This window comes from Anomalospiza imberbis, chromosome 12 (assembly GCF_031753505.1).
Source record: "Anomalospiza imberbis isolate Cuckoo-Finch-1a 21T00152 chromosome 12, ASM3175350v1, whole genome shotgun sequence".
NCBI lineage: Eukaryota > Metazoa > Chordata > Aves > Passeriformes > Viduidae > Anomalospiza > Anomalospiza imberbis.
Window position 1 is genome coordinate 6794601 of NC_089692.1, and position 21421 is coordinate 6816021.

The following is a 21421-nucleotide window of genomic DNA, read 5'->3' on the forward strand; positions in this document are numbered from 1 at the left end:
ACAAACTATATCAATTTAAAAATACTGTTTTTTATGAATCCAGTTACTTTTGCTTGCAATTTTCTGGTAATTTCACAAATTAAATTCAATCTGTTGAAAATAACACACTGCCAGCAGTGGTAGATGATTGAGTGATCCAGTGGGATGGAGTTGACATCCTATGTTCAGCTGTTCAAACCCAGAATGAACAGGTCTGACAACTGATTGTAAAGCAGGCCATAGGAAAAATGGGCATTCTGGTTCATCTGTAATAGTATTTAGTATTTAAACAGACCTTTACAAGTTTCTGTGGTTTCAGACTTCAATATCATGACCTCCTTTTTACAGGTATTCATAAATATGGGCCCAAACATAGGTAGTGATTTGATTTTTATCACTTGTATCAGTGTAATAGATGTGGATGGAGTTTAGATCATTTTACTCTGGTCCTCTGCTCTCCTGTGAGACTCTAAGAGTATTCTTTGAAATGCTTTTTATTATACCCTTAGGAATTGTAAACCAATTATAACTACACTCTTAGCCTTCACTGTGGTATAAAAGGGGCATGTGTTATATGGATGCCAACAGAACTCGGGTCCCAGTAGTTCAGAGTTCTGTACAGACCAGTCCTAGCTTATGTCAGACCCCACTGATGCTGAGCTACTCAGAAGCCTTATGCCACAAAGGAGGATGCTCTCAGTCATTACAATAAATTTAACTTTTAGAGGTTTTCAGATGACTGGAGTAGAACCAGAAGAAAGGAATTTAATTCTGTTTGTATTCTGTATCTTTATTTAACAGATTTGATGCTCTTGGAGCTCCTTGGAAGGTGACAGGTTTTCAAAGTGGTAGCAGTAGGTTTGCAGACTGGTCTGAAACACATTTCACTGCTGGTAATGAAAGAACAGAAAATGAGCCCAAGTGCTCATCTCATGTGAGTCTGGACTTGAGAGAATGAGGAACTGACCACTCCTGTTGGACACCCTGATACTTAACTACAGAGGGAAAATGAGCATGACAGCCACAAAGTTTATGTTGTTTGTGTTTCCGTGTTTTATAAGTTTATATTGCTGAATGCTGCAGGAAGAGCAAATTGTACCTTTAGTGCTCTGACTGCAGCCCCATTGCTGTCATATTGAGGTCACCATGATATTTAGTCTGTAGCCTTGAGTGGGAATTTGGGTGAGTTAAAAGCGCCCTTCAGCAGATTTGATCATCTGAGGGAGAAGAGCAGCTGCACGAGAGTGTTTTAATATCCATCTGTTGCTGTTCTTTGGTGACGTGGCTGTCCACCACTGTACCCTTGCTGGTGTTGGAAACAGCCACAGGTGGGGGATGGCATATTCTAAAATCCATTCCAGCTGCATAGTGTCCAGGCTGAGTGTGAGGCACAGCCATTGCCTGGGAATCGAGGTAACACAGTGCCAGCAGCTTTGGGAAGCAGCTGAAAGAGTCACTATGGGGAGATGTACATATTTGTACAAAGAAACCATCTGTGATGCTGGTTATTAACCTGGTTTAGTTGTAGACGTGACAGAATCAAGCTAGGTTTTCACTGGCAGATGGTGTATTTTTTAGTTAAAAGTCTTTTGGTGTTTTTTTTTTTAATTTGGAGTTTTTTAAGCTTTCTGATTTCAAAATAGAAAGCAACACAAAGTGTTTTGTTAGCAAGAACAGGGAATATATATACTTTTATAAAAGGCAGTCCTAAATTCAGATACAGACTAGCAAATGAGATGTGCCATCTAGTGGCAATTAGATAAATTCTTAAACTCAGCCTCTCAAGGCTGCCTCAGTGGGTAACACAGTTAGTTAGTCACCTTTTTCTATGAAAAGTAAGGTTGCTTTCTTTTTTTGCTCTTACTCTGTCAAATTTCTAGCCTTAGTAAATTTGTATTAGACTAAAAATACCAGCCCAGCTACAGTCTAGACTAGAATTTATATGCATTCCCTGCAGAAGTTGGCTCTTTGGTGATTATCATATGTGAGCTGTGACAGCACAAATATTTACTGCAGCTGCATGTCGCATTTAATTATAGTGAGAAAATACAGAATCAGGCAGCGGAGGGCAGTTTACTTCTCGATTACTGAGGGACAAGTGGATTTTGTGAGCTGAGCAGCAGCCGGTTTGCAAAGGCAGATTGTCCACGGTGGAACTGGCAAGCCAGTGAGGAGTTTGTTACCTGGAGGGCTGCGTATCTTTGTGCCCCACAAAGGAAGGTGGTTCTTGGCTCAGCCTGTTCACATCGTATTTGTCACGTCCTCTCTCACCTCTTAGGTAGCAGGAAAAGCTACAGGGATTAGCATTCCGTGGGCAGCTTTTCCAAGGACAGCCTCTCTCCTGGCAGGGCTGCAGAGCCGCCCCTGCTGAGGGCTTTGCTGGGCAGAAGGTTCCCCAAGGCGCCACTGCGCGGGGCTGCTGGGCTGCCGCCGTGCAGGGCCACACACGCGTGTCCTCGTCCTTCCTCCCCAGGCCAGCGTGGGCCGAGTTCCCCCGGGGGCTGCTGCTGCTGGTGCCCTGCCCGCCGGCCCGAGCAGGCTGGAGAGCTGCTGTGTGAAGGAGGCCGAGTGCTCTCCTGCAGCAATGGCTGGATGCCTCAGGACCCTCACCCCGCTTCCCCATCAGCTGCTGTGGTGTGGGGGGGTGAGGACAGCCCGGCTGCTGCTGGGGGGCTGTGTGAGCTGAGCGGCAGTAGCAGTGGGCTGTGCTAGACCAGCACGTTGTCAGTGGTTGTTTCTCAGCGTAGTCTCGGGCGGTTCCAGCAGTGTGGGTGTGGTACTATGGGCTGTAGCCTTGCTTACAGGCTGTGCCCTGGCGCAGCTCTTCTCATAGGTCACAATTTACAGCTCCTGCCAAGTGTGCTCCAGCGTGTGTGGCACAGGTGGGGTGGAATGACTGCCATCACCTGCTGCCACTAACACTCGCCTCTTCAGGGAGGAAACCCTGTGCTTCAGAGGGCTGGGTGGGCTGGAATAGCTGCTCTTGTGAGGCACAGTTCTGTTTAGCACACGTGGCAAAAAGCTATTGACACGCAGAGTGTGTGTCCACATTTCTTTCAGATGACACCCCTCTGATGATTGCAAGCCAGTGGAGATGAGCATGCTTTTTCTCACTTTGGTGGGTTTGTGGGAAATTAGGGCTACAAAACTCACTGAAAGGTTATTGGAAGGGGATTGTAATATTCAAAGTCATTAAGCAATTTGATTTTACACAGCTATATTTTCATGGCATACCTGCTTAGATGGTCTGGCCAGGTTTGCTTGTGCACATGGAGGATGAGTCAAATCCTGGTTCTTCTTGATTGTCAATGATTAGCTAACTTTTTGGACAAATCTTTTCTTTCCTTTAGGATATCTTTCATATCCTACTACTGCTGCCTTCCTGCTGGCCTTTCTGTGAGCCCCTTGGCCTGTTGGGCTGACAGGAGGATGGCATATGTGGTTTGCTGAAACTTCTGTGACTGTCCTGCTGTCAGTGCAGGGTCTTGTTCAGGAGCTGCCTGTGCTGTGTTCTCACCAGTGTGAGGCCCTGTGGGGCTGGACAGCAGGAGTGAATCCTCCATTTGATGGAATGGCATCCCTCACTATCCAGAGAGGCCTCTGTTAATTGTTCTGCTGCTTTCACATACACACATTTCCGATCACTTATTCCAAAATTAATACTCCTGTTTCAAACTGTGCAGATTCATGTGGAGGTGAAATTTCCCCGTTTTTTTCCCTCGCAGAGTGGCAGCAGCTCCAGCAGTGCTCCCTGGTGACTCAGGGGCAGGCTCAGGGTTTGATCCTCTGTAGCTGCAGTGGTAGGACCTGCTGAGCTCAGTCTTCATCAGCAGTTTGGCAGTGCTGGTGCAGCCAGAGGATGTAAAAGCAATGCGTTTTTTCCCCCAACTAAAAGCTCTTACAGAAAAAGCAATAGCTTAGGCTGTCACTGCTTGATCAGCTGATGTATAACTCCAGACTAATTGAGTAGCAGCCTTTCAGCTGGGTAAGAAAGCTTTTAAAAAACCAAAGCCCTTTGCATTGAAGTGAACTAAAGCTATTAGCCCCTAATTAAAACGTGAGGTTTCATCTTTACCTTTCTAGAGATCACAGAAATCTATGTATTTTTCAGGCTGTAAGCCAGAAATCAAACATTCATCATGTAATTGCAGTAAGTGTGGGCTAATACTTCTCATTAAGTGTGATTTATGAATTCCAGAAGAGCCTATGAGGTAAATATATAAAATTATTCTGAAGTCTGCAAAAATGAAGGTATTCATTTCTTTGGATGACTGTTCAGCAGGAAGAATTTAACGTGAACATTACAGCTTTCAACACTCAGTACAGACACTGCATTTGGACACCGGTACCTTTGCAGTTCCCTCCGAGTCACTGCTCATCTTTCACCCCAGCTCAGCCTTCAACTGTCAGCAGGGAAAGCAGCCTGGCTTTGAGGCAAGCCCATTCTGCTGGGCCTCAGAAGATCGGTCACCTTCTCTGTCTCTTCTGCTTGTTTGCTGGAAGACCTTGAGTAACTTCCCATCTAGATCCTGAATGTGCTTTTTGTTAAACACTTTGTAATCTGTCAGTAGGAAATGATGTGTTACAGAAATGTGATAGCACTGTTCTGTAGCTAAGCAATCTCTGATCCTGCAGTCAGGACATGAGCATCAAAGAAGGAATGTAATAAATGTTAGCAGAGGTTCACAGCAATCAGGACAAAGAAGAAACTGCTAAGTTTTGAAATGTAGCTACTTTCTTTGTGGCAGGGGAGTGAAAGATTTACACTGATGTTTGACCTTAACTAATTAGACCCTGTACAGGATGCAAATGTTTTGTGTTCCTTATTCCCTGCTCAGCTTCAGTAGGCAGGAGTGAATTAGGGTGAAATTAAATCTGTCCTGTGCTCTGACATGCTGCTTTGGAGTAGATTACTTTGTACATGTAATCTGAAGACAGAAAGAAGGGTTTGTTATTTTGGTATCAGTCAGTGAGACATGATGAATAATCTTTGTCATTTGGGTTCGTTCAAAAAAGCTTTGACACTCTTATTTTTACCTGGCCCTGCTGCAGCTCCCTGAGCAGCTCCTTGTGCTGAGATGTTAAGGCAAAATAATTGGAGAGTCAGAATCAGCCCCTGAACTTTTACAGAGACCTGAGTGTTTGCAGTGTGAGAGACCATGGAGCCAGTGCAGGTGTGTGTTTAGCCTCACCTATACCTCCCCAGGTGCTGGCAGTCCTCACAGCTGGAGGAGATCTGCCTCTCCTCCTTATGAAATGGGTAAAGCCTGTTCTGGGTAAACTCATTCTTCTGATATTGGTGTATTGTCCCCAAATTAGTTTTTGTTCTCACCCAGCTAACTGTCCAATGGATATTTCCTCTCCATTTCTGCCCTCTCTCTGGCAGACAATTCTGCTTTATACTGATGGAAGTTTTCTGCAAGAAAGGAGCCCAGGGCAGCTCTGATTTTTGACTGCTATCTGCATTTACCCAAACCTCTTTGGCTCTACAAATCCTCCTCTTTCTGGGCCAAAATGAGGGGGCCATCTCACTTTTCTACCTTGCTCTTCCAGGTAAATTTTAAGCCCTACATAACCAGTTTTTCAAAATCCTAAGTTAAAAACTTGCTCCCTTCTAGAGCAGTGAAGGATACAAAAGACACAAAAGCTGAATGTAATATTCAGGCTTGAGAGGGATGGGGTGCAAAAGCAAATGCTTGGTTACTCAACAAAACAGGGGATAGGGCAAAATGGTGCGGAAAATAGTAGTTTGTATCAGAGTCCTTGCTGAAGTATCAGTAGGATACTGCTGATATCCTGCTCTGTGCCTGTCTGTGAGCCACAGTTCATGCAGCAGACTTTGACCAAGCTGCAGTTTATGAATGGCTTGTGCAGGAACAAAGTCAGTAATAAAAGGCTAACTAGGGTGCTGGTGGGGAAAGCTCCTGGGTCTGATTTTACTGGCTTCCATAAAAGGGGCTTGCATGCTTTTTCCCAGCCATTCTCTCCAGGAATCTGTGTATAAAAATATTTGTTCCATAACCACAGTTAACAGCCTGGCAGCCGCCTGCATGCTTGAGGCTTTCTGCTGTCTCAAGTTTAACTCTGCAGGAGCCTGTGCTGACGCTGAGTCTAATTCTAATTTTGGACTTTCATGTCCTCAACCCGGCGCTGGGGGACTGGGGCTGCTGACAATGGCAGCAGCACGTCCCTGGTGAGTATGGGGTGAAGATCAGCCTTCACATTGTGCCACTAATGATAAGTACCAGCGAGGATAATAAGGAGCACTCTTGTAGTGCTTTACGTCTTCAAAGTGCTCTGCTCTTGCTAGCTAATTAAGCTGCCTTGTGACAAAGGTGTGTATTTGTGTTGTATTGTTATGCAATAGACCAAAACTGGATGGTGTCTGCAGATAGCACTCAGGAAATCAATTAACCAACTACTGGCTGCTCACACCACAACAGCAGAGCCAGCTTCAAAGCTGCCCCACGTCCTTTGGTTTGCCTTGGCTGGTCTTTGGGAAGCTCGGATATTCGTGGAAAGCACGGGCCAAGTGTTTGACGATGTGGTTGCAGTGTTTTGCAGCAGCTCCGTTTCCAGCCGCACCATCTCCCATCCCTGCCCAGAGGATGCAGTCCCAGTGCTCCTGAGTTAAACCCAGGCACTGCTGGGCTTGGCCCAAGAGCCCCAGCTCTGTGCTGCTGCTGTGTTTTAAGTACAGGATTGTCCTGGTGTGTACTGCTTGCAAAGGAAAACAAGGTCACACTGTGCTGTGCTGCCACGGCAAGCAATAGAGGGGATGCTCTGCTTTATCTGCAAGATTCCAAAACCTTACTGGGCAGCAAAGCCACCTTCCCACAGCAGCCCAGTGCCTGCCAGCAGCTGCAAACATTGCCATGAGCCTGCAGTCAGCAGAACCCTGCATGTTGGTAAGTGCCACCAGGAGGGTAACCCTGACTACACAGTGCTGACCTGTTTTCTCCCAGGAAGGAGGTTGAGGTCACTGGACAGATTTCTGACAGCACAAGACACTCACTCAGCAGTGAGTCAGAAGGCAACAAGAAGGTTAGGGCAGATGGGAAAGGAAACTAAGAAGTAAATGTAGTTAGGTCATTGAACAAATCCAGGTAGCTGCCCCATCTTGGATAGTCTGTGCAGCCTGCTTGGTCCACTGGTGTTTGTCCTTTTGGAGCCAAAGAGGGCATTGCAGGGCAGAGAAGGATACAGAGAACGATAACACTGTAGGGGAGGGCACCTGTGTGATGAGAGATGGGCTGCTTGAAACTGTTCCACCTGGAAAAGGCACTGATGGGGGGAGATTTTGTCACAGCTGTGACTGGCACAGAGCTGAATAGGAGGAACAATACTGTGCTATAGAAGGCAGGGTGCACCCCCTGAACTGGCAGAGGTAAGGGAAGTGCTTGTTCACACAGTGTGACAGGGAGTTGTGGAGCTAATTGGCACAGGATGCTCCAAGTGCCAAAACAAAAATGTGTTCAGGCAGTGATTAGGCAGATTGAGAGTGAGGACTGGTCACACCAGCCACTGCCTCCACAGGTTTGTCACCAGGCTGACAAGAGACTAGAGCAGCAGCAGTATTGCTCTGTTGGTGCCTCTTCGATGCTGTCCCTCATGATTTTGGGATAAGTGAACTCTGGCTCTGGGTTAGTAAGACTGCTTTCATAATCTCCCAATTCCAGCAGTGCTGTGCCAACACACGTGCTACGGTGAGTAAAACCCAATGTAGGAACTGCCAAAGCAATCACGCTCTGAAAAAAGCATGGCATTTTCTGTGTTGTACAAAAGGGGTTTCCTGTGCTACGGAAGACCTGCCCATTTGCCTTTGTGTCTTTTATTCTGCTCAGGAGTGCAGTCTTCCTCTCTCACTGCTTTCCCATGTACAAACAAGTGATTAAACAGAGGACCTGACCTCTTCAGGTCCATCAGTTGCAATCAGTTACTTCATGCTCAAAATTGCAATATCAACTTAAAAATTAAACCAAATGCCTTTATTACTTGCACCACAGAGAAAATGTCTTCAGGCCACTAGAACCCAAAGCACTAGGCCATAATTTTAAAGAGGGAAATCTTTATTCACACCCTTTTAAAGTGGAATTTGTATCAAGATATGGTTGTGATGTTGCTTTGTTTTGCAGAATCTCTCTCTCTCTCTCTCTCTCTCTCTATATATATATATATATATTTCAGTATATTAAACAAGCTCCTTCTCTTCCCCTGTCTTGCTGTCATTGCTAAACGTGCAGCCAGGAAGTCTCCAGCTCACAGAGGTGCCTGTTGTGCAGGGCTGGTACAGCTGGGAGGGGGGCCCTGCTCACTGCAGCCTTGTCCCAGTGTAGCTGGATGAGCTGGCCCCAGGAAAGTCCAGCCTCCAGAGGCAAGTTCTGGTGGGGAGCATGAGCAGGAGGAGAAAGTCCCAGTGTTCTGAGTGGGAGGCAGAGCTGGACAGGAGGTGATGCGCCTCCACAGAGCTCTTAAAGCCACATCTGTTCTGGAGCAGCCTGTCAAAGTCTGTGTCCAGGGTGCTGTGTTGCTTGTGCTTGGGCAATGACCAGCTCCTCTGCCAGCTTCCAGCACAGGACCCTTCCCCCATTTCCCAAGGGGAGCAGCATTTCCCGTGCTGGGGGCTCCCCCACTCTTCCTGCACTGCCCAGATGGTTCTCCCAAAGGGTGAGGGTGCTGAAATGGGGAGCTCTGTGGAGCTTGTAAGGTCTCAACCAACAAACACATCCTTTTGGATCCCTTCTGTGACACAGCCGTAGCTGGGCTTTGGCTGTTGAGTGTCTCTGAGGAGAGAGGGAGGATGGCAGCTGGTGGGAGGGTGCTTATTTGCTGCTGCTCCAGAGGGCTGTCCTTAGGCTCCAGGGTGTGCTGAAAGGGCTGCCCCTGCTCCAGGGCTACACCAGCTGCATTCCAGATCCCGTTTTCCTGGAGGTAACACACCTCCAAATGTGGTATTATAGGGAGCAGCAGCAGTACTGTTAAGTCCTGAAGCAGCCAAGTGTGACAGCCTCCATTTGTCATCCTCCCCAGACGAACAGCTCTTTGCCAGTGGATTTTGTAGAGCCTCTCATCATCAGAGCCGTTTCCTTGCAGACAGATGGCTGCAGTGTGACATCCCGAGTGCCTGTGGGACCAGCACAGAGGGGCCTGCTCAGCCTGCAGGGGCTGTATCTGCCTCCAGCCCGGTGCTGGTGAGTGAACAAATGCAGCTGCAGCCTCACAGCCCGCGGGACGGGTGTGCCCGACAGCAGGCACCTCTGCTGAGGTCTGGGGGGAGGCTTCTGTCCCCTGGGGCCCCAGCAGAAAGCTGTGCTGCAGGGGCCCCTGTGCAGCAGGGTCAATGCACAGCATCACTGCTGCCTCTGCTCCCCGGGCCCTACAGCCAGCTGTGCTTGGGAGTGTGTCAGGGAGAGAGCTGGATCCTGCCCAGCCCGTCAAGGCAGCCTCTCCCCGGGAGGAGACAGCCCTGCGGGTGGTGAGAGGCGCCCTGCTACCCAGGGCAGGCTGCTGTGGGCCCAGCCCCAGAGGGCTGGCCACAGGGTGTGCACAGCCCTGCGGGAACATGAGGGACTTTGGGCTGTGAACCACCCATAGGGGCTGCTCAAACAGAAACAGGTGTGCTCAAGGACATTTTGGGGAGGATCTAGAGACTCAGGTTAGTTTGCCTGGAACTTGCTGCTGAGCACTCATCAAGCCAGAGGCTGTGATGGAAGCCAGGGAGCTGTGAGCTGGGTGCTGGTGGCTCTGGGTTGTGGGTTGGTTCTGGCTCTCACCCAGCTACTGGAGCTGTTTGAGCCATCTGTGGATGCCTGTGGGGGGCACTCCCTGAAAGCACTCTGGAAATCCTTTCTATGAGAAGCCACTAAAGCTCTGGTTTTACCTTATGTGTAACTCTTCCTGTAAAAAACACATGAATTTTTTTTTCTTGTTGCTGTTAGAGGGAAAGGGATGTGTCTGGCCTTGAGTTAACGCTTTTTCCTTCTCAAATCCATTTTTTCCATAGGCTGTCACCAAAACACATTGTGTTTATGATTTCAAAAAGGAGAGGCTGGCCAAAGCTCAGCAATCCCTCGCTGCATGGGGCAGCCTGGGCAGCAGGATCACAGGTAGCAGGATGGCTGCCAGCAGCAGATGCTCTGCCCCAGGGTGTGTGCAACAGGAGGTGCTGCACACTGGAGCTTTGCGAAAGTAAAACCTTTTCTCAGCTGCCCTCCTCCTTTTTCTCTCCCCTCCCTACAGTAACAGACTGGGAGGTTGTGTAGCTCGCTCTGGGCAGTGAACCTCTCCATAAGAGGTTTACAGAAAACCTGCTCATTGCTTCTTTGCTTTTCTGGCCCTCAGTGGAACTGAAGTGAAATGCCAGCTTTGGTGTTGCTGGGGGTTCACCTGCACTTCACAGCACCTCCCTGCCTGCCTCCTCTCCTCCACCTGCAGCACAGGACCACAGCACTGGCTGCGTGTGGAGGTTTTATGTCACAGGCTCCCTCCCATACACCTGCATGGCACCGGGGCTGTTCCTGCCTGTGACATGTAACATAAAGCAGACCTGGCTGGTATTGCCCTGCAGTGCTTTACACCCTGGTGTGCAGCCTGTGCTCCTTTCCGGGGGTAGTGGACACCATCTCCAGCACACAGGTCTTGGGCCAGGGTTTCTTGCAGCTGTTTTGTGTCCACCATGGATGGGACAGCAGTGTAACATCTCCTTCCTGCCAGCACCATTCTTAAAGTTCCATGGCCTGGAGCAGAAAAGGTGAGAAACAGAAGCCTGTACTTTTCATAGGAGACACCACTTTAGAGCTCAGGAGCAGCTGGGACCGTGTGTACTCCTCAGTTCCTCCTCCTAATCAAAAACCAAGCAGAGTGAGGAACATGAGAAACTGCCTTGCAGCAGTAGTGAGTTGGACGAGGCTGTGAGCTGTGGCAGAGCCAGAAATCCAGCTTGGATAGAAACAGAGTACTCGAGCAACTGGGAGCAAGACTCGGTTAGAGCAGCTGGTTCACGTCTCCCTCCTGAGTGCTTGTGAATGCCAAGTCAGCACTGTGCTGGGACCTGGTGTGTGCCTGAGCTGTGCCTTGGGACAGCAGAACACACAGCTTTCCTTGAACCTTTTTGATCCTTTCAGTTTATTTGCAGAGCAAATCTCCCCATTACCTTCTCTTAAGCTTTCGTGACTGGCTGCTGCACCAGTGCCATCCTCTTTCTCCCCTTTTAACCAGCTTTGGAGAGCAGAAGAGGCTGTACAATGGGGATACCCTTCACCCTGCAGTGCCCTTTGGGCTGTGACACCTTCAGGCAGGGGTTGAGCAAGGAAGCTCTTCTGGCACATGACCCCCACAGTTCATGTCTGGGAGCCCTTCAGGAGGAGGCTGTGACCCCACAAACCCTCCAGCCTGCAGATGTTTCCCAAGGTGAGCACTGGAGCTGCTGCTCTTCCTGCCCATGTGGGGCTGCAGGCTGGAATGAATCTCTGGTAAGGCCTTTATTTAGCTAAAATAGAAAGAGCACAAACTATCAGGAAATGCCCTATTAATGCTCTGGAGATAGAATCAGGCTGGAAAAATGCAGGCTGGACTGTAACAGCACACAGCCTGTGATTTAAAACCCATGTGTTCAGCAGGCCAGAAGCCAGGAGCCCCAGGCTCTAATCCCAGTGCTGAGCTCTGCAACAGAAGTTCAGGAAATGGGGAAGAGGCTGTATTTAAATTTCCCCATGTTTTCCTGGGCATGATCCTTTTACCATAGGCATTAAAAATTTAAGAATTGCTTGGTTTCCTGGGGCTTCCAGTTGGTGGAAGATGTGTGCATTTCCCCAAGAGCCATCAGCAGTATTCATCAGAAAAAGGGGCTGGGTTGTTTTTGGTGATTTGTTTGTTTTTTTCTGACTTTTTTCCCCTGCTGTGATTAAGAAAAAATTTTCCTCACCAAGAAGGCATTCTTTAGAGGCATGCCTGTCCCTCATTAGAGCATAAAAGCAGTTCATAGGTCTTTTGGGGCTGGCAGTAGAAAGACCTTTGAACACACAAAGTAAGCTGATCTCTAACAGAAGGATTAGGTTCCAAACTTCAGTACATTTCTGATTGGATGCAGATTCAGCAGCTGGGCTATTTTTGGCTCATGAACAGCTAATGGCTGTTTATTTTTAAGGTCATTTTCTGTTTGCATAGCATGTACACCCTTCTGGTGGGTGGGAGGCATTGTAAAAACAATCACTGCTGTGCAGAGTTAGGAACTAAGCCTGGAGAGGGGTGGAAAAAGCAGAACTCAGTGCACTTACTGCTTTAAAGCCCAAAAACATCTGCTTAGGTCATAAGGTTTGCTGGCCCACTCTGAGCTGTGTCTCCACTGGAAAAATACCATTCCAGTTAATACAGACTACTGCAGGGGATTGCAGGAGACTTGGGGAAAGCCTGTCAGACAACAACATGGTATAAATAGAAAGGAAGCATCAGATTTGATGCCCTTACCTTCAAGCAGTAAACAGAAACCAGAGCAGTCTCCCCTTATCTGAAGAGTCACCACTCGTGCTGGGCTGGCCAGGCCTGAATCCCAGCTCTTGTTAAGACCCTTGTTCAATAATAACATGCTTTATTGTCCTGTTTTCCTGGCTCCTTCCTGTTGGCCATATCTTTATTCACACACAGTCAAGTGATACAAATTCACTGGAACAGTAGCAGTTTATAAAAGACAGTAATAATTATCTTGAACTGAAATTTAAAAAAACACATGGCCACCTGTCAAGCAATGCACTGCTTGTAACAGGTTGTGGTACGGAAATATTTTACAACATTGGCAGTGTATTCCCAGCCATGTTGCTTTTCCAGACCACAAAATACACAATACAAAAATATACTAAAAGTAATGGAGTTTGTAGAAATGTCTGCTGCAAAGCAATTGCTGTTGTCTGATTTCCTCTGTATTTACTCCCATGCTACATTATGATAGAATTCTTGAATAAACACAGTTCATTTCTAACTGAATTTGAACTTTAAAGCTGATCTCAAGTAAACTGTAAAGTCTTTGGCTCCCATCCTTGAAGTACATAAAGGACCTTAACTTTGGACTTGTGAGACTGATAAGGCAGGAGGTGAGCCCACAAGTGAGAATCTGATACCTAGGGCAGCAGCCCAGGAGGGAAGGGAAAGCTGAGGTGCTGTACTTCACAGGATCTTAATTTGAGGCTTTTTCCTGGATTTTTACAGACTTTTAACAAGTCTTCCCTGGGCTTTTTACCTGATAGGCTTGAGATTTTCAAGTTTCTAGTAATCTGGTATAACTGCCTGTGTTTGAGATCTGGGCTCTGCACTCAGCTGAGTGAACTGCAGTACCTCACTCCCTCCATATTTCACTGCTCAGTGTAATTTTCCCTGTCCCTTTCCCCTCTCCTTCCTCCTCCTGACCCAGTACCACTGGCACCGCCTCTTTCCATGTGAGAGACTGGATGCTCCGGTGCTTTGCTAGGGCTGGTCATGTTGAGCCCCACACAAGCTCCCTGCATTCAAAGTACCATTCTCTTAGTGTTCCCAACCTTGAGAAGACAGGGAATCGGGTGCTGGTCGTACTGTGCAGGGATGAGCAGCTACTCCCTCAGGCTGGCACGCTTGCAGTGAGAATCTCAGAATGCTCATGGAAAGTGACATCCAGAGTGGCCCTTGCCATGACAGAGGAACACACAGTAAGTAGGCCAATGTGTTCAACTCCGGGATTTCATGCTCCTTTTCCTCCCAAGAGCCAATCTCAAAACATTTCAAACAAGAAATGTTTTAGCAGAGGAAGAATAAGGCACTGAAGGTGAGCTTATTTGGTCAAGACAGATCCACAGGGCGCTGCCCCAGTCCTCAGTGCTCTTCACTGAGCTGTTCTCTCTGTGTTCACGTCGTATGAGACGTTCTCAGAAGGGAAACCTTGTCTCAGCTCTGACACCACACACAGGGGCCAAGATCCACCTTCCTAGGCATGGCCTTCAGAGAAGACATTGAGAAGGACATGTATTGGAGGCCAGACATTGGCTTCCCAGTGTGTAAACACCACCAGCTCCCAGGGAGGTCAGCTGTGGAAAGATGACCAGGATACCTGTGAGGTATAAAACTCTGTGTCTGCTGGCCACTGCTCAGCTTTCTCATCGTCAGACCTGTCACTGTCATCGCCGCTGGAGGGTTCGTAGCCCTGGATGGCAGAGTGGATCGGCTCCGGCTGCCTCCGATCCGCCTCCGCCTCTTTCTTCTTCTCTGCCAGCAGCTGCCTGTAGCACAGGTTGCAGACCCTCAGGGGCTTGGGGGACAGCCGGGGCATCAGGAATCTCTGCCTGGAGCAGTCGGCGCAAACGACGAAGCCACACTTGCGGCAGTGGTGCCTGCGGGTGAGCGTGGAGAACTTGGTCTGTGTGCAGCGCATGCAGATGTCTGTGGCCTTGTCTGGGATCCAGGGGGCCGCGGGCTCCCTGCAGGGCTGCCGGCCCGTCTTGGTCAGCAGGTGCTTGATGCACTCCTCCAGGTGGCTGATCCACTCCTTCCTCTCCGTGAGGGAGGCTGCAGAAACCACAAAGGACTTCCTGGAGGTTTTAATCATCCAGCGGTTCTTCATCTGCAAGGTGTCTGGCAGCGTCTCCAAAGTGACATCCTCAAGGGGGATTATGTGCTGGGAGTTGTACTTCCTTTTGTTGATGATGATGCTGCCGTAGACGAGGATGTCGTTGAAAAGGAAAAATATGCGAGGCTTTGGTTTCTTGCGGCATTCTTTGGTTAAAATCCCTTCTCCCAGGAGGACCCTGCCCGGCAAGGCTAGGGGCTGCCCAGAAGCCCCAAAGCAGTTTTCCACAGCAGCAATGCGCTGGCTGTTGATCTCGGTGTTTGCAAGGTGGTCCACCATCTCCAGCTCACCCTGAAGAGAGGAAAACAAAGAGGGAAGTGGTGGAACTGCACCAGGGCGAAGGTGAGTGGCCAGTGCATGCACAGGTGAGATGCTCCTAATGCAGTCTGAGGCTAAAGGTCATCACATGAGCACTCCCTGCTTTAGTTTGTTACCTTTGTAAATAGAATCCTCAAACTTTCTGACCTCTTTTTGCAACAGCCCAGGCTGCACTGGGAAGGTTCCATTTGCAGCAGTGGAAGCCCTTGAAGGCAGAGCCAGGTCTTCCTGGTTGTGCTTTTTACCAGTCTCCCTGTGTGTCCTTAGAAAAGAAAGCTGCTTGGTCTGAACCTGATTTTATGCAAATCCATAGATCTGCATAAAAGGGTCTTGAGAGCAAGCCTCCTGCTTCTGACTGCACACCTGCTTTCTCAAGGATTGCTTACAGACCCACACCCCCCACAGCTCCATTTTGGGCCAGAGCTGAGGCAGGACCAGAAGAAGAATCTGTGGTATCACTTGTTTCTGCTGGTCTTCCATGCATGACAAAAAGGGGTAAAAAAAGAAATGAGAAAAGCCTTCATGATGTGAATAAACTCACACAAGCTAAGCCTTTCCTCCATTTTCCTAGGGCTGACAGTGCTCCCAAGTGCAGGACACATCATTCTGCAAACAGTGGGCTCTGCTGAAGGGGAAGTGGAATGCAGCACACTCATCTCTCCCACACCTCTGCACCCTCCTTCTCCCACCACCTGGGGGTTTGACACTGTGCTGTCTTTTTGTTCTAAGAGGAATCCCAGGTAAGGGTAGCCCTGAAGCGAAAGCAGCTGCTTGCCCTTGGCAGTCTGCAGTGAGGGAGGTGCTCCCTGTAAGTGGATTTTCTCACTGCCCCTTGCAGGCTGGAGGGTGCTGCCCTGAGGCCAGCTGGCCATGGGAATGGGAGTCATTTCCTGCTGCAGAGGGGTAGCTCAGCCATCACAAGGCAGGTCACAGGGCCATGTGCTGTTAGCCTGGTTGCTGCTGATGGTTCCTGGAAGCACTCATGCAGAGCTGCTCTCCACTGGTATCCGTGTGCTCCTTGCCCAGAGTCCCTGCTGCCAAGGAGGCTGGAGGGAAGAGGAGGATGACAATATGCCAGGCCCTGTGCGTGGGGGACATTCTACCCTTGCCCCTCAGCCCCAGTCAGCCCTTTGCTGTGCTGGAAGGGCAACCACAGAGCTGCTGCTGAAGGCTGCTGCACACCGTGCACCTCTCAGCTGAGCCATCTGGCAGACAGAGCAGGCAATTCCTCTGAGTTCCCAGGGCTTCCTTCTCTAGGGTGAAAAGGCACAAGGCCAAGACACAGCTCTAGCCATGGCAGACCTAAAAGGAGTGCCCTAGCCTGCAGGAAAAGCTTTCACTGGGAGGCACGGAGTGCTGAGTGCTGCTGAAGAGCTGCCTTCCTGGGGTCCCTCTGGAGCTGGAGGGAAGGATGTGAATGCTCAGGGCCTCAAAGCCCTGGAGTGCACTGGGTGGAGCTGGGCAGTGTTGGTGTACCCAACTCACGCGGGTGTGCGCTTGCCATTTACTGAGTGCTCTGGCCAGGCTGCAGCCAGAGGGGGAATCCAGGGGCTGCCTCCAGCAGCAGGGGCTGAAACCACTCCCCAGCCCCCCTGCCATGGCACAGACATGCAGCAGCTGGGCCAAGGATCTGTTACTTGTCATCAGAGAGGAGAGAGCCTCCATTCCCAGCCTGAGTGGATCTGTGCATGGAGAGGAGATGTGCTGCTGCAATAAGCACCACATGTTTTTACCCTGTCCCTCTTAAATACACAAATTAGGCTGAAGAACAGACAGGCGGGGGGCAAACTGTTGTCCACAACTGTGCACCGAACTCCCTGACTAGGGTTTCTTGAACTCTCTCCTATCCTGGGATGCGGTCTCTCCACAAATCCCTGGATGAGGATTTCCTCTGTGAAAGAGCAAGATGAGCACACAAATAATAAAGGAAAAGCTCATATTACAGCTTGGGGTCCTTGGTGTGCAAAGACTGTGAATACAATAATATACTGTCAGGAACATTTGGCCCCAGCAACACCAAATGGGCTGAACCAAAGCAGTCCCACCAGTTTCCTTTCCTCATCCTTCTGGGTTATGGAGCTCTTAAGCCTACCTCTTTCATTTTATGGAGTTTAGAAGCACGGCCCAACCTCTCAAGAACGCATGGTACTTGACATGACTCTATTTCTAGGGATCTCTGCACACCAGATCCCAGTGGTAGCTAGAATATTTTGTCAGATATAAAGGCCTTGCCTGCAGAGAGCCACGAAACCCAAGCTTGTTTTTAAATAGGAGAGTAAGCTCTGCTGCTGTTAAAGCTTTAGCTGTTAAACTGACATGGCTCCCTGCACAGAAAGCTCTTGGACTTACTGCATGGAGCAAAAGGAGAAGGTGCTGGACACAATCCCGTAGTGTGAAAAAAACTGAAGGTGAGCTCTCATTACACATCAGTCTTCTATCTGCAGGTATGTCCTTACTCCTCCACCCTCTGGTTTGCTACCTAGTTAAAAGCCATGAGTTAACCTAAGAAGAGCCAACTTTGTCGTGGGAAAATCTCTAAGACTAAAATTGTTGGCTGCTCTAGCCCAGGGTATTTCTTGAAGGAGTTTTCGTGGGATGCAAAAGCAGAATGTTTTCCTCCCATTTCTCTTCCCCCTCAGGCATAAGTGACTGGAGAACAACACCTACACATAATAATAAAAAAAAATAGTAGGAGTGGGACTTACAGTGCCTACCTTTAGGCTTGGACAACTCACTCTATCCCTCTGTGTGCTCCCTGTTCAGATGGGGGCTGAAACAGCCATCTGAGGGTCTGACTCATCACATCCCACCACAAGCCAGATCCATCCTGCCCCGAGCTCCGCACCCTGCTCGGCTTGACTGACCACATAAAACCCAGTTTCATGTTAATACTGTGACTCACAGCAAATAATCCACAGTTTGGCTTTGGAATGCAAGCACTTTGTGAATCTGGTAAATAAAGATAGCTGTTGAGTGTTACTATGGTCTGCTTTCCTAGGAGATGAGAGCCTCTCCCTTTGGAACAAAGTGAGGATATGAAGTCTAATCTATTTTATTCATTTTGGTAAAAATTTTTTCCTGTTTGCTCAAGTTTGCTATGTCAGGTTACAGTGCTTATTAGCAAGTGCTACATATGCCCATGTACCACATGTAGCAGCAGCAGCTTACCCAGTTGAAATTAAGGTGGCAAGATGTGTTTTTCTGGCATGGCAAATTCTGGGGTTGTTTTTTTCATCAAGATCTGCTGGTTCTGCATGTGATCAAATGCTATGCAGTGAATATGACTGATTTCAAAGGAAAAACAAATACAGCTTGGCATTCCACTCCAGAAGTAAGCATGCCACAACACTTAACAATGAGCGCTTGTTCACTTGTGATTATAAACAGCCATGTTGATGCCTGCCAGGCACAGCATTTCAAGCTCATGGGTCAGCAAGTCTGGGGTATGTTTTTCATGTCTGTATGTATCTAAGGCTTAGGTGTACTGAGGCAGCGAGCTGTTCTACCTCATCCTTCTGTTCCTGCCATCAAACAGAACTGACAGCCTTGGTATCCACTGCATACCTCATGCATACCACGCATGGGATGGTCCACGACACCGAGATCTGACTGCTGAGGGCTGCCAGCAGAAAATGACCCGAGCCTCACCTCTCTGCAGCTTTCCCTGACTCCCTCTTTCTGCTTTGCTCTGAGAAATGGCTCCTGGAGTTAGGGCTGGCATAAGCTCTTGCCCACCGAGGACAGCAAGTAGGATGCAGCTGCCCGAGCAGGCATTTAGAGCAAGAACAAAGTTCCTCTCCTTCTCCTGCCTGAGGGCATTTCAGCTTGCTTCTCCCTCTTTCCTGGCATGCTGTAACTGCTGGGGAAAGGAGGACAGGGTCTGGTAACCCCCTTCCTGCCATGCTTACGAGGAACCCAATTCAGCACATGTACATTTTGGGACTGGCTGTCATATCAGGCCTTTAAGAATGTCACCAGTTCCAGTGGGACATGGACTGACTGAGCTGCCAAGCTTCTCGCCACTGCTGCTCAATGTAGGGCCAGAGCAAGGGGACGACCGGGCAGTGGCTTTTGAGGAGCTCAGACTGATGCTACCAAACCCAGCTGTTGGCAGCCTGAGCTCAGTTGTGGCTCTTGTAAGTGCCAGCCAGGCTCAGAGGCGCCCAAGCAGCAGAGGAAGGGAAGGGAGGGAGGGAGGAAGGGGGAAAACCACAAAACTCAAGGCAGAGCCTTACCCGTCCGTCTTCCCTGTCTCTGTCCCTGCACTCATCCCGAGGCACTCCGCCCGCACCTCCCGCTCCGCCGCTCTCCGGACTCGTGACAACGACAGACACGGGCTGGCTGCCGAGGGGGAACCACCGAGGGAGGCGACAATTCCCTGTCCCTCCCAGCGCCCGGGAGCTCGCGTGCCCCTCTGGAACAGGCGCAGGGCCCAAGCGGGGTCCCGCTTACAGCTCCGCAGCGGGAGCAGTGCCCAGGGTTTTGGTACACGGGCAAAGTTGGCAACTTAAAGAGGCCCTTCTAAAAACGCCAGCACGCCCGCCACTCTGGAGCAGCGCTCGGGCCGCAGGCTCCGCACACGAGTGACGGGATCGCGGGCGGGCAGCACACACCGCGGGACCCGCGGGCTCCCCGCACCGGCAGTGCACACCGCGGGCTCCCCGCACCGGCAGCGCACACCGCGGGCTCCCCGGACCGGCAGTGCACACCGCGGGCTCCCCGGTCCGGCAGTGCACACCGCGGGCTCCCCGGTCCGGCAGCGCACACCGCGGGATCCCCGCACCGGCAGTGCACACCGCGGGCTCCCCGCTCCGGCAGTGCACACCGCGGGCTCCCCGCTCCGGCAGTGCACACCGCGGGCTCCCCGGTCCGGCAGTGCACACCGCGGGCTCCCCGCTCCGGCAGTGCACACCGCGGGATCCCCGGACCGGCAGTGCACACCGCGGGCTCCCCGCACCGGCAGTGCACACCGCGGGCTCCCCGGTCCGGCAGTGCACACCGCGGGCTCCCCGCACCGGCAGCGCACACCGCGGGCTCCCCGCACCGGCAGTGCACACCGCGGGCTCCCCGGTCCGGCAGTGCACACCGCGGGCTCCCCGCTCCGGCAGTGCACACCGCGGGATCCCCGGACCGGCAGTGCACACCGCGGGCTCCCCGCACCGGCAGTGCACACCGCGGGCTCCCCGGTCCGGCAGTGCACACCGCGGGCTCCCCGCACCGGCAGCGCACACCGCGGGCTCCCCGCACCGGCAGTGCACACCGCGGGCTCCCCGCTCCGGCAGTGCACACCGCGGGCTCCCCGGACCGGCAGTGCACACCGCGGGCTCCCCGCTCCGGCAGTGCACACCGCGGGCTCCCCGCTCCGGCAGTGCACACCGCGGGCTCCCCGCTCCGGCAGTGCACACCGCGGGCTCCCCGGTCCGGCAGCGCACACCGCGGGCTCCCGGGCCGAACCCGGCGGAGCACACGGCCCCCCCCACGCCGCCGCTCTGTCCCACGGCGGGCGGACGGAGCCGCCAAGACAGCTCCTGTCCCCCGCTGCGGCCCGGCATCGGAAAACCCCCGGCTCTCCCCTCAGCCCCGCGCCGAACCCCCTCTCGCCCCGTACCTGCCGGCCGGCCCCGACCAGCGCTCCCGCGGGCCGCGCCGGGCGCCTCCGTCCGCTCCAGGGCCGGGCCCCGCTGCCGCTCCCCGCCCACCGCCACCGCGGCCAATGGGCGCCCCGGGGCCGGGCCCCGCTGCCGCGGGCTGCGAGTGCCCCGTGCCTGCCTGGAGTGGGGCTGCGTGTGCCCCCGTGTCTGATGTGCCCCGTGCCTGCGTGTGAGTGGGGCTGCGTGTGCCCCCGTGTCTGATGTGCCCCGTGCCTGCGTGTGAGTGGGGCTGCGTGTGCCCCCGTGTCTGATGTGCCCCGCGACTGCCTGGAGTGGGGCTGCGTGTGCCCCCGTGTCTGATGTGCCCCGTGCCTGCCTGGAGTGGGGCTGCGTGTGCCCCCGTGTCTGATGTGCCCCGTGCCTGCGTGTGAGTGGGGCTGCGTGTGCCCCCGTGTCTGATGTGCCCCGCGACTGCCTGGAGTGGGGCTGCGTGTGCCCCCGTGTCTGATGTGCCCCGCGACTGCCTGGAGTGGGGCTGCGTGTGCTCCCGGGCGGGCGTGTGCCCCATGTCTGCATGTCCTGGAGGACTGTGTGTGTCCCATAGCTGCGTGTGTCCCATAGCTGCGTGTGTCCCATAGCTGCGTGTGCCCTGCTGACATCCACCACCCTCCTGAACACTCTCCACTTGGCCCCATCAGCATAACTCAGTGTATTTAGTTTGCTGGCAGTTTTAAGTTTCGTCACCCCCTAATCATAGTATTTTCCATCGAGCAGAATGGTGCACATGGATGATATTGTATAAAGATTGTTTCAGTGATAAAATACCCCTGGTGTTTTACAGTTAAGAAGAGGGATATAAATAGAGCTACACATTACACTGGTCCGAAACAGAAACCAGACCTCCTGCCAAGCTTTGGATCACATCTTCTAACCACTTCTGTGATCA

At 51.3% G+C, this 21421-nt stretch overlaps 1 protein-coding gene across 1 annotated transcript; it reads right to left on the bottom strand.

The window, feature by feature from the left end:
- Positions 1-12576: 12576 nt before the first annotated feature.
- On the bottom strand, positions 12577-20555 carry LOC137481106 (pleckstrin homology domain-containing family F member 1-like). The gene is made up of 2 exons (XM_068202588.1): positions 20493-20555; positions 12577-14857 (listed from the first exon to the last, which is right to left on the bottom strand). The coding sequence occupies exon 2, from the start codon at positions 14843-14845 to the stop codon at positions 14024-14026; it is 822 nt and encodes a 273-aa protein (XP_068058689.1). The 5' UTR covers positions 14846-14857; positions 20493-20555; the 3' UTR covers positions 12577-14023.
- Positions 20556-21421: the final 866 nt, after the last annotated feature.